The 14,809-nt window shown below is 36.3% G+C and overlaps 2 protein-coding genes and 1 pseudogene across 3 annotated transcripts; 1 reads left to right on the forward strand and 2 right to left on the reverse strand.

Annotated features, from left to right (window-relative positions):
• Positions 1-1,453: 1,453 nt before the first annotated feature.
• Positions 1,454-7,100, reverse strand: LOC120194395 (pumilio homolog 2-like). 2 transcript variants are annotated; one of them, XM_039196707.1, is made up of 10 exons: positions 5,910-7,100; positions 4,915-5,382; positions 3,905-4,869; positions 3,694-3,835; positions 3,501-3,608; positions 2,894-3,106; positions 2,650-2,760; positions 2,232-2,426; positions 1,689-1,863; positions 1,454-1,504 (listed from the first exon to the last, which is right to left on the reverse strand). In XM_039196707.1, exons 1-10 carry the CDS (start codon positions 6,570-6,572, stop codon positions 1,467-1,469), a joined length of 3,078 nt encoding a protein of 1,025 aa, XP_039052638.1. In that variant the 5' UTR covers positions 6,573-7,100; the 3' UTR covers positions 1,454-1,466. The 2 variants fall into 2 exon arrangements, with proteins under 2 accessions (XP_039052638.1, XP_039052637.1); XM_039196706.1 differs by having other exon boundaries at positions 3,905-5,382.
• Positions 7,101-8,063: 963 nt separating this feature from the next.
• Positions 8,064-9,376, forward strand: LOC120194281 (annotated as a pseudogene).
• Positions 9,377-11,794: 2,418 nt separating this feature from the next.
• Positions 11,795-12,220, reverse strand: LOC120194063. Its single transcript, XM_039196465.1, has one exon. It carries the CDS (start codon positions 12,172-12,174, stop codon positions 11,860-11,862), a length of 315 nt encoding a protein of 104 aa, XP_039052396.1. The 5' UTR covers positions 12,175-12,220; the 3' UTR covers positions 11,795-11,859.
• Positions 12,221-14,809: the final 2,589 nt, after the last annotated feature.

Raw genomic sequence — 14,809 nt, forward strand, 5'->3', positions numbered from 1 at the left:
CAACTATGAACAGTCACACGGTGAGATCATAGAATGCAACAATCAACCAGGTTTTGAAACTTAAATCGGCTAATGAAAAAAATATAATATTTTTACATTATTTGATTCATAAATTTAAAGACAAGTTATCCAAACTGAATTAAAATTATTTTTTAAATAATTTTAATTGTTTTATAATATAAAATAAATAATTTATACCTAAAAAATGAAATTTTTAGATGAAATTGAAAAAAAAAACAATTAACAACTTACATTTAAAGTTTTACAAAGATAAAGGATATCCATTTCGATCAAATATTAGTATTAAAATGTTGATTCATAAACTTAACCATTCCATTGGTAACTTTATTTCTTTCCTGAGGTGTCAATTGAAAAACAATAACTTCCTTGTTAAATTAAAGATTTCGAAGACTAAACTTGTTGCGACGTTTATGTCGCTGATAATCTAGACAATAAGGCTGGATAGAAATAGTGATGGGCATAGATCGGGTTTGGGTCCAGTATCGATCAACAAGATCCGAAAATTTTACATCCTTCACCCGAAAAAATATATATCCTCCACCCGACCCGACTTTTTGAGATAAAATCCGAACCTAATCCAACCCGAAATAATAATAAAATATTATTTTTATTCAATAAAAACAATAATTTAATTAAAAATAATAATATATAAAAAATATTATTATAATTATTCTTAAATATATAAGATAAAATTATATTTTTTTGGGTCAAGTCGGCTATTTTTCAACCTAAACCCAAATCCAACCCGAACATCACCTTTAAAAAAACTCGACCAAACTCGAACCCGAAATTTTTAAAAAATCAGACCCGATCGGGTCAGAACCCGTCGAATTCGGATCCCATGGCCATCTCTAAATTAACAAGGCTCATGCCACTTCCCCTTAGACCGGTTTCTGTTTGGTCTAAACAACTTAACATGAAACTCCAAATTATTGAATCTGATCCTCTCGGTATTGTTAATAGCACCAAATCAAAATAATTAGCTGCTTCAATCGCGGAGTGATGAGCTCACTCATTGGATGTGAACTCTGGCATGTTTGTGCTTTAGTCAGCAGGTGTGTGGATACCTCAGGCCCAAAAGGGGTCCAATTTATGGTTAAGACGCTACTTTTGATGTTCCTTTTTTTATACATAAAGAGCTCATCACATGCCAAGATATGTTCGTACGGTCGCATTACATTCATATATATTCATCAGTGGTATTTCACTAGCTGAAACTCCCAGTTTTTGCTAGAATTCTATGTATAATAAACCTTGAGAGCTACACGATGTACAGTGTTTTCTTTTCCGATACAAGGTAAGCAACAACATTATTTTCGTACAGTTCTTACCTGTCTAAGAATATAGGTAGAAGAACCATGGCCATTAGATATCAGGGGGACGATGAAAGCAAGAGGGAAAAGCTTCACACAGATTCTGTTAGCTGTACATGTCCCTATACCGACTTAAGACGGGTGTAGAGACTGAGCAGCAATTCTCCTTTCTGAAAACAATGCCAAATCAGTGTTAAAAGGACTTTGACGTATGTAAGTCAACTTTGGAAGAAAGAGTCGATAACTTTTGTATCGAAGCTGCTGCTATAGTAAGAAACTCATTTACGCAATACATGAACAGACTCATAAATATAAACTGATAAGTAATCGCGAAAGACAAGGAAGAATTCGTACCTCCAGCAGTAACCAGTTTCTCTACACGCGTAACAATATGCTTCCCATAAGTGTACTTCTTCAATGCGTTTAAATGGACCTTAATTCGAGAAAGGATCAGTTCCCGTTGCTGGTCATCACAAGTCTCTAGCATTTTCTGTACAACGTAGTTCGCGAACTGATCTTTCATCATTGCCTGGGATGGGCAAATAGCTCAGTAAAGATGAGATGGATGCCATGAAATTCTACCGGAACCATCTCCAGAGGCAATTAACAAAAGCTAAATCCTGAGCACAACGCAATCAATCTACCATATATATATATATATATATATATATATAAATGTATGCACACATAAAGTAGATATGAATGTATGCACACATTCTCTCCAACAAAAAGATTGCCATAATCAGCCGAACCAAATTACAAATAAAGGCATCGTGGTTCATGACTTTTCTCCGTTGATACGAAGAAAGGTGAAGTTATTTTCAGCATTTTTCTTTTCAAACACGAAAAACCGGATAGTATTTCTGTTCACAAAATATATCTGCGGAAAATACGAACCTGAAGAGGCTCATTCTCATCAGTAGAACCAAGCATTTCATTCACCAATAGCTGACGCTCAGCAGGACCACCAAAAGTTAAGCACTTCTCGACAACATTAGATGCAAACTTCTGCTGACTCATCTGGACAATCTTTCCAGCCAGCTCCTTAATTATGATTGAGCGCTCATGAGGTTTTCCATGCTCCAGTACATGCTGTAGATGTCATTTAATGCATCACATAGTATAACGAATACCATAGAGATGTTTAGTAATAATATAAATCAACAAATTCCAAAGATACACTGTAGAAAAATAAGCATATACAAAAACAATTGTGGACAGTATTTTAATAGAAGTGAATGCAAAAGAGTGAAGACCCCAGAGCAGATTCAGTAGATTACTTCTGCACCAACAGATCCAAAAAAGAATGACAAACCTGGACAACGTAATTGCCATACTGGTCTTGCGCCAACAGACTGACGGATCCTAAAATCTCATCCATAACCTTATTTTGTGTTTTTGGATCCTTGCAGTGCTCCAACATTCTCTGCACAAGTAGTAGAATAATACAGAACACACATTGCTCATTTACATGGAAAGGTACTATTGGTCTACATATATATATATATATATATATATATATATATATATATAATAATATATATATACAAGTACTGAACCTGTATAACTCGGCACCCATACGGATGAGTGGACAGTGTCACAACTTGATCAAAAAATGCAGTGACTATAAATTGAATGTTTTCCTCCGGAACACATTCGATACATTTCTGGATCACATGGTTGCCATTTTGATCTCGTACACACCGCATAGCACTACCATCAAGCTCATGAACCATGCTAATCTTCTGATCCAGATCGACAACCTCTATGGCCTTGAATGATAAACAAAGCATATACATATTGTCAGAATGTTGGCGGTATTCTTCGGGTAATAGCATGGGTGCTTTTAGGAAATCTATATAAAAACCAGGATAAGGTGATAACAAAGTTAAGCACAATTACCGTGATTGAAGCATAGTTAGCACATATTTACAAAAAAACAAGCATTAGAAAAAAGGACACAGAATTTTTATAAAAAATGGTTAGAATAGCTTAACCAACGTAGACTTTTTCATTTAATCAATTAAAAAATTGGACTGATCATTTTTAGAAGAAACAGCAAAGCAATCATGATGAAGCTTGATCAGTAAAAAGAATCAACAGCAGAAGTTCAACAAGCAACTCAATGATTAGGAAATAAAGTGTTGAAGAATGACAACCATATACCTTTTGAATCACTCGACAACCATACATTTGAAGACTGAGTGTTAAAACATGACCTAAAAGCTTGCAAGCAAGTTCTCTTTTCTGAGCTGGAAGTCCATGTTCAAAAAACTGTAGGTAGATGCAGATTTACTACGTAAATAAAACATTAAATTATACAACTAAGCAGATGTATAATGGACTAAGAAGTAGATACCTTTTGAATGACATAATTACCAAACACGTCAGTCATCAAAGCAAGAGCTTGAGGCTTGATTTCCTCATAAACCATATTTATCTCTTCAATTGTAGCTGTTTCAAGTTTTTGCTGAATAAAACGGCTGCCATACTGATCCGCACTACTCATAAGAAGAATAAAAATGTCAGGGCGACAATATGCAACATAAAACATGATTTAAGTTAAGTACCTGAACTCAACAACATGACCCGAAATTTCTGAAAGTTCAAAACATTTTGTTTTATTGCTCTTAAACTCTTCAAGTAAGGAGGAGGCGAAGCTCTCAGACAGGTTATATCCTGCATATCCCGCGACACTCCCAGCAAGATTCCTCGTCCCAGAAGGAAACCGCATATTCAGGTCACTGTGTCTGATGGGACTGCCAAGTCCAACTGGAGAGTTTGGAATACTAGTATTTGCTAAGGGGCTTCCAGGATATGACATGCCAGCTCCAAAGGTGGAATTTCCATAAAACCCATGAAGATTAGAACTACCAGATTTAGCGCCCAATGGAACACCATACTGAGATTTCTGTGGTGATAGCAAAGCCCCGAAATATGCCTTTTGCAGCTCAAGCAAGTTCATGTAGGAGTCACTAAGGAAGTTCCTATCCATAGAAGGATCATTAAAAGGTGCAAGTTGTGCTGCAGCATAATCAGATGTCCTCAAATACTGAAGATACATAGGATCAACATAAGGTGCAGGCAGAGCATTCCCAGCTATCTGGCCTCCAGCTCTACCAAGATTATGCGACTCGGATGCAGGATTTGAAATGTTCTGTCCAAAACCCAAGCCTCCCCCAAACACTCTGGAGTCCATTCCATGGACTGGTATAGCTGATGCAGCTGGTAGATTGCCAGTTCCAAGTTGGCTAGCCATCATAGAAGCCAAACCAGGATCTAAAGAATAACCACTTAATCCATAGTTTGGAAGTGATGAATTTGCACCACCATGCAGAAACTGAGTAGGTATGCTGCCTCCGCCATTGAGAGTGGAAGTAGGAGATCCTTTCAAGTAAAAATTGTTCGAGGATGCAGAAGATTTCTGAAACTCAGCTTGCCTATTACTCTTACCTGAAGGCACATCTAAATGCCCAGATTCAGCCTTCTTCAAGTATGTCTGCTGTTTGAAATAATTCTGCCCATCATGCAAACCGTAATAATAATTCTGGTGAGTTTCAGCATCTTGTTCAGTTTGGGATGGTAACTGATTATCTACATCTGGTGCACCATTTGATGACAGGGTCATGCCTGACAAAGCAACTGCCAGATCTGCAGACTCATTGATACCAGATGTAACACCACCAAACGTGCTTGGACCATTCATGTTTCTTTTGTCAGAATTACCGACTCTGCCTCCACCAATTGGTGTCAAAAAAGGACTGGGAGTCCTAGCAACAATTTGGGGTTCAGGAGTTGTACTCCTAGACAAGGAAGCCCCTACAGCAGTAGCATAAGTGTATGAAGAAGGTGGAACAACGGTATGGACAGCAGATGAACTTTGAACACTCACACTTGACCTTAAAGCATCTGCAGAAGCCATTTCATGCAGTAAATGAGACAGATCCGGTTCGGCGGAACCTAAATTCTCAAAGTTCTCATCAAAAGCATTTCGACTACCAGGACAAGACGGTACCCTTGTGACAGGAGCAGAGTGACCCAAATCAGTCTGCAAATATGTTAAACATTAAATCACTGAAGCAAACAAGAAAATAAGTTCCTGAAGTTTTTCAAGCATGAACAAGAAATTAGGGTTCAAATTAAGGAAGATTAAAAACTTAAAACTTCATACGAGAATGATTTCAAGGAGTGCTTTGAAGAAGTCTATATGATACACTATAAACAAGCTACCTACACGTGAACAAGAAGAAATTATGATTAAAAAGAATATGCTTACTAAGTTTTACACATAGTAACATAACTACCTTGGGATTAGGAATCAGTAGAATAACAAATACTTGTATGTCACACAAATGATCATTCTGCGAATACATGAAAATAAAAATCTCGAAACAACTCCAAACATAAATGTTAACCACAGACTTAAAAGAATTGACACATGAAACTATAAGATCAACCACATTGACTGCTGAAAGTTAGATGGCTAAAGAATGCATGTTAAAGAAACAATTACCAGTGTTCAGCATCAAAAGGCAGAGACAAAAAAAAAACGGGTATCATGATTAGACATTAAACCTGAAAAATTTCAGCGAGGCTTTTCTGTTTGCTGCCAAGTCCTACAGCAGGCAAACCAATCAGTCCATCACTACCCCAGTTTGCTGAGCTATGCACGTTATCTGCATCTACTTCATTCTCTTGTTTCCTGGCATCAAGCCCTGGTGGCATTGAAAACAACAGCCGACTGCTACCATTATCGTCCCGATTCACTTTTCTCCTATCTCCAATCCCACCAATCACTGAACTCCCTCCTTTCAACCTCTGTGCAAACTTCCAGTCCTCCTTGGAAAGCAAAGGGGGTGGGAGCCTTGGGTTGAGATTCATATTTGAGTAATAGTATGAATGATAAGCTGGATCAGACCTTAGCTCTTCCTCAGATGCAAAACCATTTCCATTTTTAGCTCCTACAAGAGCTGAAAAAGCGGTAGCCCCACTACCACCACCAGTACCAGCAACAATAGTGGCTCCACCCCCAAACAACCCGCCAACTGCACTCAGTGAACCCTCCACGGTAGGAGGTGCAGAGCCACTTCTATACATGTTTAGCTCTCGTTCGAGATCATCAGCGTCTTGCTTTCTCCGCTGTTCGCTGAGCAATAACCCCATCTCCGACTCCATATCATCTTCAAATGATCCTTCACCACTTCCTACCATTTGTCTCCTACCCAATCCAGATAACATTCTTAATTCCTAAATGATCATTAAGCTTTAACAATATTCCCAAAATCAATGATCGGATACTAAACCGGAAAAACTAAAACTTTTCCACGGTAATACACCTAAAATCCATATTTACAACCTCCAAATATGCTAACTTCAAGCTACCAAACGGGTGAAAGGGCAAAACTTTAATCACCCCAAATTCATAAACACCAAAACCCAAACTAAGATTTTTCTTCAAATTTTGCTATCATAAAATTAATCAACAAAAAACATCATGTTTACCAAGTAAAACCAAAAACAACAAGAATTAAAAATACAGAAACATAGCTAGGGGAGGAAGCTTTGTTTTTGAAGCAGAGATCAAAGATGAGAGTGAAAAGAAGCTTGGAATATATGGAGAAAGAGTTTACGGCTAAGATCAAATCCAGCGGCGGCTATTGGTTCTTATAATAACCCTTTTAGGGTTTTTTACAAGTAGAGGAGGCTGGAATTAAATACAGTGAGGGAGTAACAAGATAAAAGAGACTTCTTTTAATTTTTCTTTTGCTTTGGGCTTAAAGCATTTTTGGAAATTGATGACAGTACTGTTATATTTCCTACAAATCAGGGATAATTGACCAGATGATAACCGACTGACGTCGGTGAAAACATTTTATTTTTGTTCATCATGTGTTCCAGAAACTGACACCTTAACACTTTAGATTCTATGTCACTGTAAGTTATTTTGTCTTAAATTTTTTACCTATATGGTCTGTTTCTGTTATTTTTTCTTAATATCTGAAAATTATTCAATTTTCAAATTCCAATTTACATGCACTACAACTAAAATCTTTAAACATCTAGACTTTACTCCGTTCCCTTACTTTTATTTCTACATGGTTTTTCCGAAACATTTTTTTTTCTCTTACATTTGTTAGCTTCTTTAGATTTTCTGCCCTGGATTTTTTTTTCAATCTTTGTTTAGTTTTCTTGTTCTTTTATGGGTATGGCAAATAAAGTAAACTTCTTTAACTATGGAAACTGTTATTTGGTATAAGAAAATCCCAATTTCTAAAAATTCTAAAATAAGATTTTAGAATAAGATAACCGTGAGATTAAATATTACATAAAATACAGTCATAATTTATGTATTTGGATATTGTTCATGTAATACTATATGTATTTACAAGAGAGACTTCCACTTTTCATTCTTCCGGTAGTCGACATCTAATACACTCTCTCTCTCTCTCTATCAATATATATACACAAGCATTGAAGTCTGTCCATCATCATCATGATGTTACTAAAACTACTCCAATAACATAATACAAGGACATTGAATATTAAGCTTTTCGATCAATCGATCAGCCCATGAGAAATGGGTTGAGGGTTCTCAAAGTGAAGCCTAACCCGACCCAGTTATTGTCGCCATTGACATATTGGTATGAGGATGACGTGTGCCAACCAAACTGGATAAAACAAATTGATCGTTCTTTTGTGTAGTACAATACTACAATCTTTGTAAAGTCGATGCTGTACTGCAAACTCAGAAGTGGCGAGCAAATCCAGGTTTATAATATTATTTCTCTTTGCCGTGTTTAGATTTTAAAGGGGGAAGAGATATCCATCAACTGTATCCATGGCTAGAGTTTCCACCAATATTGCAAACTCAAGTCAACGTCCTTGTTCATCCTTATTATTCTTCTCTTGCAGTTCCCATTAACCAAAGGTCATGATGGACACGATCACGAAGGGGACAGCGGTGACCATGTAAACTTGCATGAGCATGGCTTAATCTTGGTGAAAATATGGTGTTTGATCATTCTTTTAGTGAGCACTTTTGCCGGTGGGGTTTCCCTTATTTCTATCGATGGAACGAAAGTTTTCTCCTCTTAGGCACAGAGTTTGCCGGAGGGGTTTTTTCTGGGAACCTCTTTGATGCATTTCTTGAGTGATTCTAGTGAAACTTTCGGTGATCTCACAACTAAAACGTAACCTTTCGCCTTCATGTTGGCATCGGTGGGGTATCTACTCACCATGCTTGGTGATTGCATAATCATCAGTGTTACATCAAGTGGTGAAAGAGACACTAGAGTGCAAGTGGAAGTGGAAGAAAGAAGAACAGATGATAACGAGCATCCCAAAGATGTAGGAATCGATTCGAATAATCCAGTTTTCTTTAGGACAACGTCCTTTGGAGACACTTTACTCATTTTCGCCTTGTGTTTTCGCTCAGTTTTCGAGGGCATTGCCGTTGGTGTTGCAGGTAAGTTACTACTATACCTTTCGATCACGAAGAAACAACGATATTGATCATAACACTGTGTTACTTATTTCGGTAAATTTGTCTTCTGCAGGTACTAAGGGAGACGCATGGAGGAATCTTTGGACAATTTCACTGCACAAAATTTTTGCAGCCATTGCTATGGGGATTGCACTGCTGAAGATGTTACCAAAGCGGCCATTTTTGTTGACATGTGCTTACTCTTTTGCCTTCTCTGTTTCCAGCCCCATAGGTGTAGTATTCGGCATTTCCATTGATGCCACTACTCAAGGTCACGTAGCTGACTGGATTTACGCTATCTCAATGGGACTTGCTTGTAGGGTTTTCATTTATGTTGCCATTAATCATCCCATTGCTAAGGGCTTTAAACCACAAGCTAAATGTTACTTTGACACGCCTTCCTTCATGTTCCTTGCTGTGCTTCTTGGTGTTGCAGTTATAGCAGTTGTTAAGATCTGGGACTGATATTGCGATCCCTCTTTGTACACAAATGTGTTTCTTTGTAATCAATTGCTATCTATGTAATTTCAAGAATTATCCATACTGGAGTGTATTTTGTGATTTTATTATATCAATAATACACACACACACACTTAAAGCGGGTGTAACATAAAAGTGGTAAAGGAAACAAAGGTTGGCATTGGCAATAAGAACGAGAAACATCATAGATTGATAGATCATCAAATGGCCTAGTATGTAACTTGTTGATTTGCTGCTTCTTAACTGACCAGTGATCAAACAGGAAAGTGATCATCTTTCTTTCACATCTAAGAATAATAAAACAAGTAAAATTTTATGACATCTTAGTAGTTTTATTAGACAGTAACCTATGATGCTGTATCTGATAAGACATCTACTTTTGTTGCTGAGTTTGATGATGATCAATTAATCATGATGCTTTAATCCAGAAGTTGCTGTTTTTTCCCACTGGCTAACCAAAGAGAGCAGTGTTGAACTTACTATTTTCTTATATTCCCAACAATTTATTTCTATCGTTGAATCTCCCTGCTTTGATCTTGTTTTAGGTAAACCCTTGAAATGTGTATACTTTCTGATGCTTCCACATGATTTTTGATTTCCTGGAAGTGGGAAAATTTGAGCTGATTTCTTGTTGTTTCATCCTGTAGAAGATATCTTCGTCGAGATTACAGTTAATTCTGCAGTGGTCAGACTTTCTAGAACACAAAATCGAACAGTTTGGAGGTGACTTGTTCATAAGGTATGCAACAAGCAATTATTCCAATCTGCACAGACCATAGTTTAATATCTTAATTTATTTGAAATGATTTGAGCTTTTTTACAATATTTCAAAATTGGTTGAAATCTTGTTTGATCATCGCAGTCTTTTCTCCCCCATAGACTAACTGATATAAGGCTCAGGAGTCAAAAGCTCTTTTAAGTTATATCATTATATCAAATGTCAGTTGCTTCCAGGTCTGTCAATGGTGGTTTACTTACAGTTACCACTTTTGTGTTTAGCCTAGGTTGTCGTTGGACAGCAAAGACATCATTAATCTAATGGTTGACCTTTCATGTAAAACCTTAATTAGTTTAAGAGGGGTGGGGGGAGGGAACATCCATAGATGCAAGATATTAGTGCTGATTGATGAAGATATTAGTCTATTTTTATCAGACAAGCATATCTCCATGTTTGACACTGGTATTAGGAAAATCTTACCAAAAAAAAACATACCTGTGTCCGATAATTGCACCTAAATTCAAGTGACATAATCTACTTTCATGTGCAATTCAACTTGCAATTTCCTTAATGTTATTATAACTTTGAAAATCTTGCAAATTTTCTGTCAAACATAGTAGTGGTATCCCCTCGTTTTGAAGTAAACAGGGGGTTAATAAAATATAGATAGAGTGCCAGTCATTTTAGCTAAAAAAAGATGCTGCTATTTGGTGAAGGCTGCAACTGAGTGATGCAAGGATGACGGAACATCATGATTAAATGACTATAATACATGCATCTCAGCACAATTCTTGGTTTAAGTGTGTTTTCCAGTTTAAAAATACTTTTCCTTGTAATTTGTTTCCTCATGTTAAAAAGACTTGGCATTCAGGATTTTCTGCTCCTTCCAATTAGGTTTTAAAAGAAATGTTTTTCTCTAATTCTCATGCTTATCATTCACCGTTTGTCTACCTTTAAAGTAATCGTTTTCGACCCTTCGAATACCTGAAAAGCTTAGGCTAAAAAAGTTTGAACACACTTACGTTTAACGCAAGGATGAAACACACGTATCATTATCATATATTCATTTATTGCTACTACCCCAAGTAGAAGTTCTTAGCACTAACATGGATTGTAAAAGAAAGATCTCACCAAGTGTTAGCCACTCATCAAAAACCAGTTTCAGGGGCGAACCAAAAGAAAATGACCCAGACCCTAATTTAAAGATCAATCCAAGGTATTTCCCTTCCATCTTTAGCAGAATACTCATTTCCTACCTCTTTTTCTGAAAGGTTAAGTAAAAGGATGATTTCTCATTCCCAATGCAGATTCGATTGCCAATGATTTCCTATTATTATATTGGTAGCTGCAACAGATGAAAGGAATCTCTGTGCCATCAATCAACACACAAGAAAAGTAAGAAAATAGGAACAAAATTGAAGAAAAAAATTATCAGCCAAAAGGATCAAATTTAAGGAGACCTCCTGAATTTGAGATCTGCTTTGGTTAAGATCTCAAGAGGAAAACAAAAAGGAAATATCAGGGGCAATGATTAGGGGGAAAAGCAAAAGACTTTGGTAGTTAGGATTTGAGAGAAATCTATCTGTTGATAAGAGTCTTTTATTACAACTATAAAACTTGTAGCTCTTCTCATTTTTTAATTACAAACTGAACTAATTATAAACTGAAGGTTAGCAAGAAAAACACTGTGACATTTATCTGTAACTTGATGCAATGGATGTATAAAAATCCATGAGATTCAAGACAAACAAATCCAAGAACCATCTTGCATAAACGAGTGGAGAATAGGAAAAGGAACCTTAATTCCCTACTGATCTATATATGATCATTATCTCCACTGATGTTCAAGAATCTCCGTGTTTGTGCCAGCAAACAAGCATGGCAACACATCGCCTCATAATGTAAAATCTTGCCTTCTGTTCCTTGGCCACGGTACTACATTTACGCGAAATGGATGTCTTTTGTGAAAAACTTCTTGGTAGTGAACATTTGGATGAAGAAGAAGAAGAAGAGTTCTTCTGTGAGGAACTCCTAAGAAGGGGAGACTTGGAAGAAACACTCTTTGTTGAGAAATTCCTTGGGAGTGAGAACTTTGAAGAACTTGAACAATGGGTGGTGCCTGAAGCTTCCTTCTTTGATAGCTTCCACTTCTCATCCATGTAATAAGCTCGGAGGCTGCAACAGTAGCAATAATGGGATAGACACTTCTCTCAGAGTTCGATCTCTTTAATTTAAACCTGATAACCTATTTGTCTGCACGTGGGAGAGATGAACAATGAAAAAAGAGAAGTTTACAAGGAGATTTGACTGAGAAGGATTCTCAGGGCTGCAGACAGTTGTGGGGCTATATATTGTTATATATATAGTAAAGTAGGGCCTTCCTCACAATTCAAGTTGTTAGCTTTGATCTGATCAAAACGATTATTTAGCATTTTAAAAGTGTTAATTCTCAACTCTCCTTAGGATTTTTAGAACTGAGTTTTGCATGTTATATTATAGGGACTGAACCATCATTGTTGCTGGCCTGGCACTATAAAATTGGTCGGTTCTATGAGGATTTGTGAAGCCCTCGTTCTTGGCTCATACATAAGATATTGCCTGATTTCTTCACTCTTGGAGATCCATCATCTCTTTTTTCCTAGACACAATTGTCGTACGGGGCTCCATAATAATGTCAGTATTTTAAGTTTACATCACAAAAGAACACACACATGAGAGTGAGAGAGAGGAACAAAAGGGGAAAGAGGGGATGGTGGGGTGGGGTCACACTAGTGTTAGCTGCTTCTTGTGACAAGGCTTGTGTCCCTTTGTTGGCAGTGTTTGAGGTTAATTTTTTTTTTCTTCAAATAATGCTCTTTTGCAAGTTAGTGAATGGAACTTACAGTGCCATTTTGATTCTTCATAGAGAGTCCCACAAGCTATAAATGTTTGAGGGGGGGGCCTTCTTTGGTCTTCTCTCCCCACTTTCATGTTTGAGGCTTAGATTTCACATATACATTCCCTACTTGTGGTTGAACCACTTCTTTCTCCTGGACCCAACTACAATCCCCACTACCATTTATTGCTTAATCTTTGTCCTTAGAAACACTGATATTACATCGATTTAAGCATCGAAATCACGCGTTAGAGCAATTACTGCAGTGAAGCGTAGAATCTCTAGCAATCCAACTTTTTTATGGTCTATTTTCATTTTTAAACTTAATGGATACTGTCACTTTTCCTTCCACAATGGTAAGTAAAGCAAAGAGCCTTTATCTCCGATTTTCTTTTATAAAACTCCCCCTAATGTGCAGGCATGACTGACCACAATCTTGTGATAAAGGATATGCACCTCCATGACTTTCTAATAGCCGAAAACAACAGTTGCATTCCGCTGAATATGCCCCACCGACCAGCACATCAAATCATAAAAACTCGGGGGGTTTTCAACTTGAAATCTTGGTCACAAAGCACTAATTTTTTATAGTTATATTTTAAATGGTGCTATATATTATTAAGGATCGTAACAACTAAATTACAAGCATAAAATTGTTTATGGGAATTAGGGATTCACATGCACATGCAACCTTCTGGATCGGCAAACAGAAGCTTGAAATTTCAAATATATATACATGGTAATTCTTCAATATATAAATACATCCTCCTATTATAGAATATTTCACCAGTGTGCCCTGCGGAGCTTCACCATGTGTTGAAATTGATTTCTGCAATAATGTTTCTTCTGGTATGGGGACAACCTATAAAGGAGATTTTTATATTTTTTTAAATAATATGGGGTGATTATAAAATAATATATGTTCATAATCTTTCTTAACTGTTGATAATGCATATACGCACTATAGAGGGGCTGCTCGAACTGAATTAGAGTACTTCTCAAAGAAATCCTTATGCTATATAGATTATATGTTCTCTAAAATTACTGGTCTAATTTCCTTATACTTTAAAATTATTAAACATACCCATATGCTTCTTTTATATGATATCTAAAACTACCGGTCTCTTTTCCCTTCTCTTTACTTTACCTTCGTTTCTTTTTAGTTATATGAATAAGATTATTGGATTTGATTGGTCAACTTATGGAAAGGATGGGTCGAAATCAAATCACATGGTGTGTTGCGGATGCAATACAGTCCACTTTTTAAGCCTATTTTAGGGTTTGGCAAAAATATTTTTGATTTTTGCTAAATAGTCATGTGGGCTTTGAGAATATCAGCATTTGGAGTCCCACATGAAGACACGTGAGCTGCATGCGAACGGGCAGAAAAAAAGCCTGTTCAATAACCTCATTTTTTTTTCAATTTCACTAACAGAAAAACATTATGGGACCCATAAATTGATTAAAAAGGAAAAACAGGTCAAAACGTCATAAATTTATAGGAAATGCTCACGTCTAGTCTTAATATATAGTTAAAAAAAATATTACCAGTTTTGTTATTATTTAAATATTAAAAATGGTAAAAAATGATCAGAAATTTTATTATTTTTACCGATTTTGTTATTATTGGACGTTTTACCGGATTTGGAAAAGCGTTACCGGTTTTGTTATTTTTTCTATTAATTTTGTTATTGTTGGGTACTTTTACCAGAAATGTTAAAAAATTAATGTTTTAGGTAAAAATAATAATGTTTTAAGTAATTTTTTATCGGTTTTGTTATTTAAATAATAACAAAACCCTAAACCCTAAATTTATTTCTCGAAGCTTCTATTAATAAAAATCCACTAAAACTTCAGTCAAGAAGTGGTTGTACCGTAGAATTCTCCGTCAAGAAGACTCGCACGTTTCCACGTTGTTT

This window comes from Hibiscus syriacus, unplaced genomic scaffold, assembly GCF_006381635.1.
Source record: "Hibiscus syriacus cultivar Baekdansim isolate YM2019G1 unplaced genomic scaffold, ASM638163v2 tig00116997_pilon, whole genome shotgun sequence".
Lineage (NCBI taxonomy): Eukaryota > Viridiplantae > Streptophyta > Magnoliopsida > Malvales > Malvaceae > Hibiscus > Hibiscus syriacus.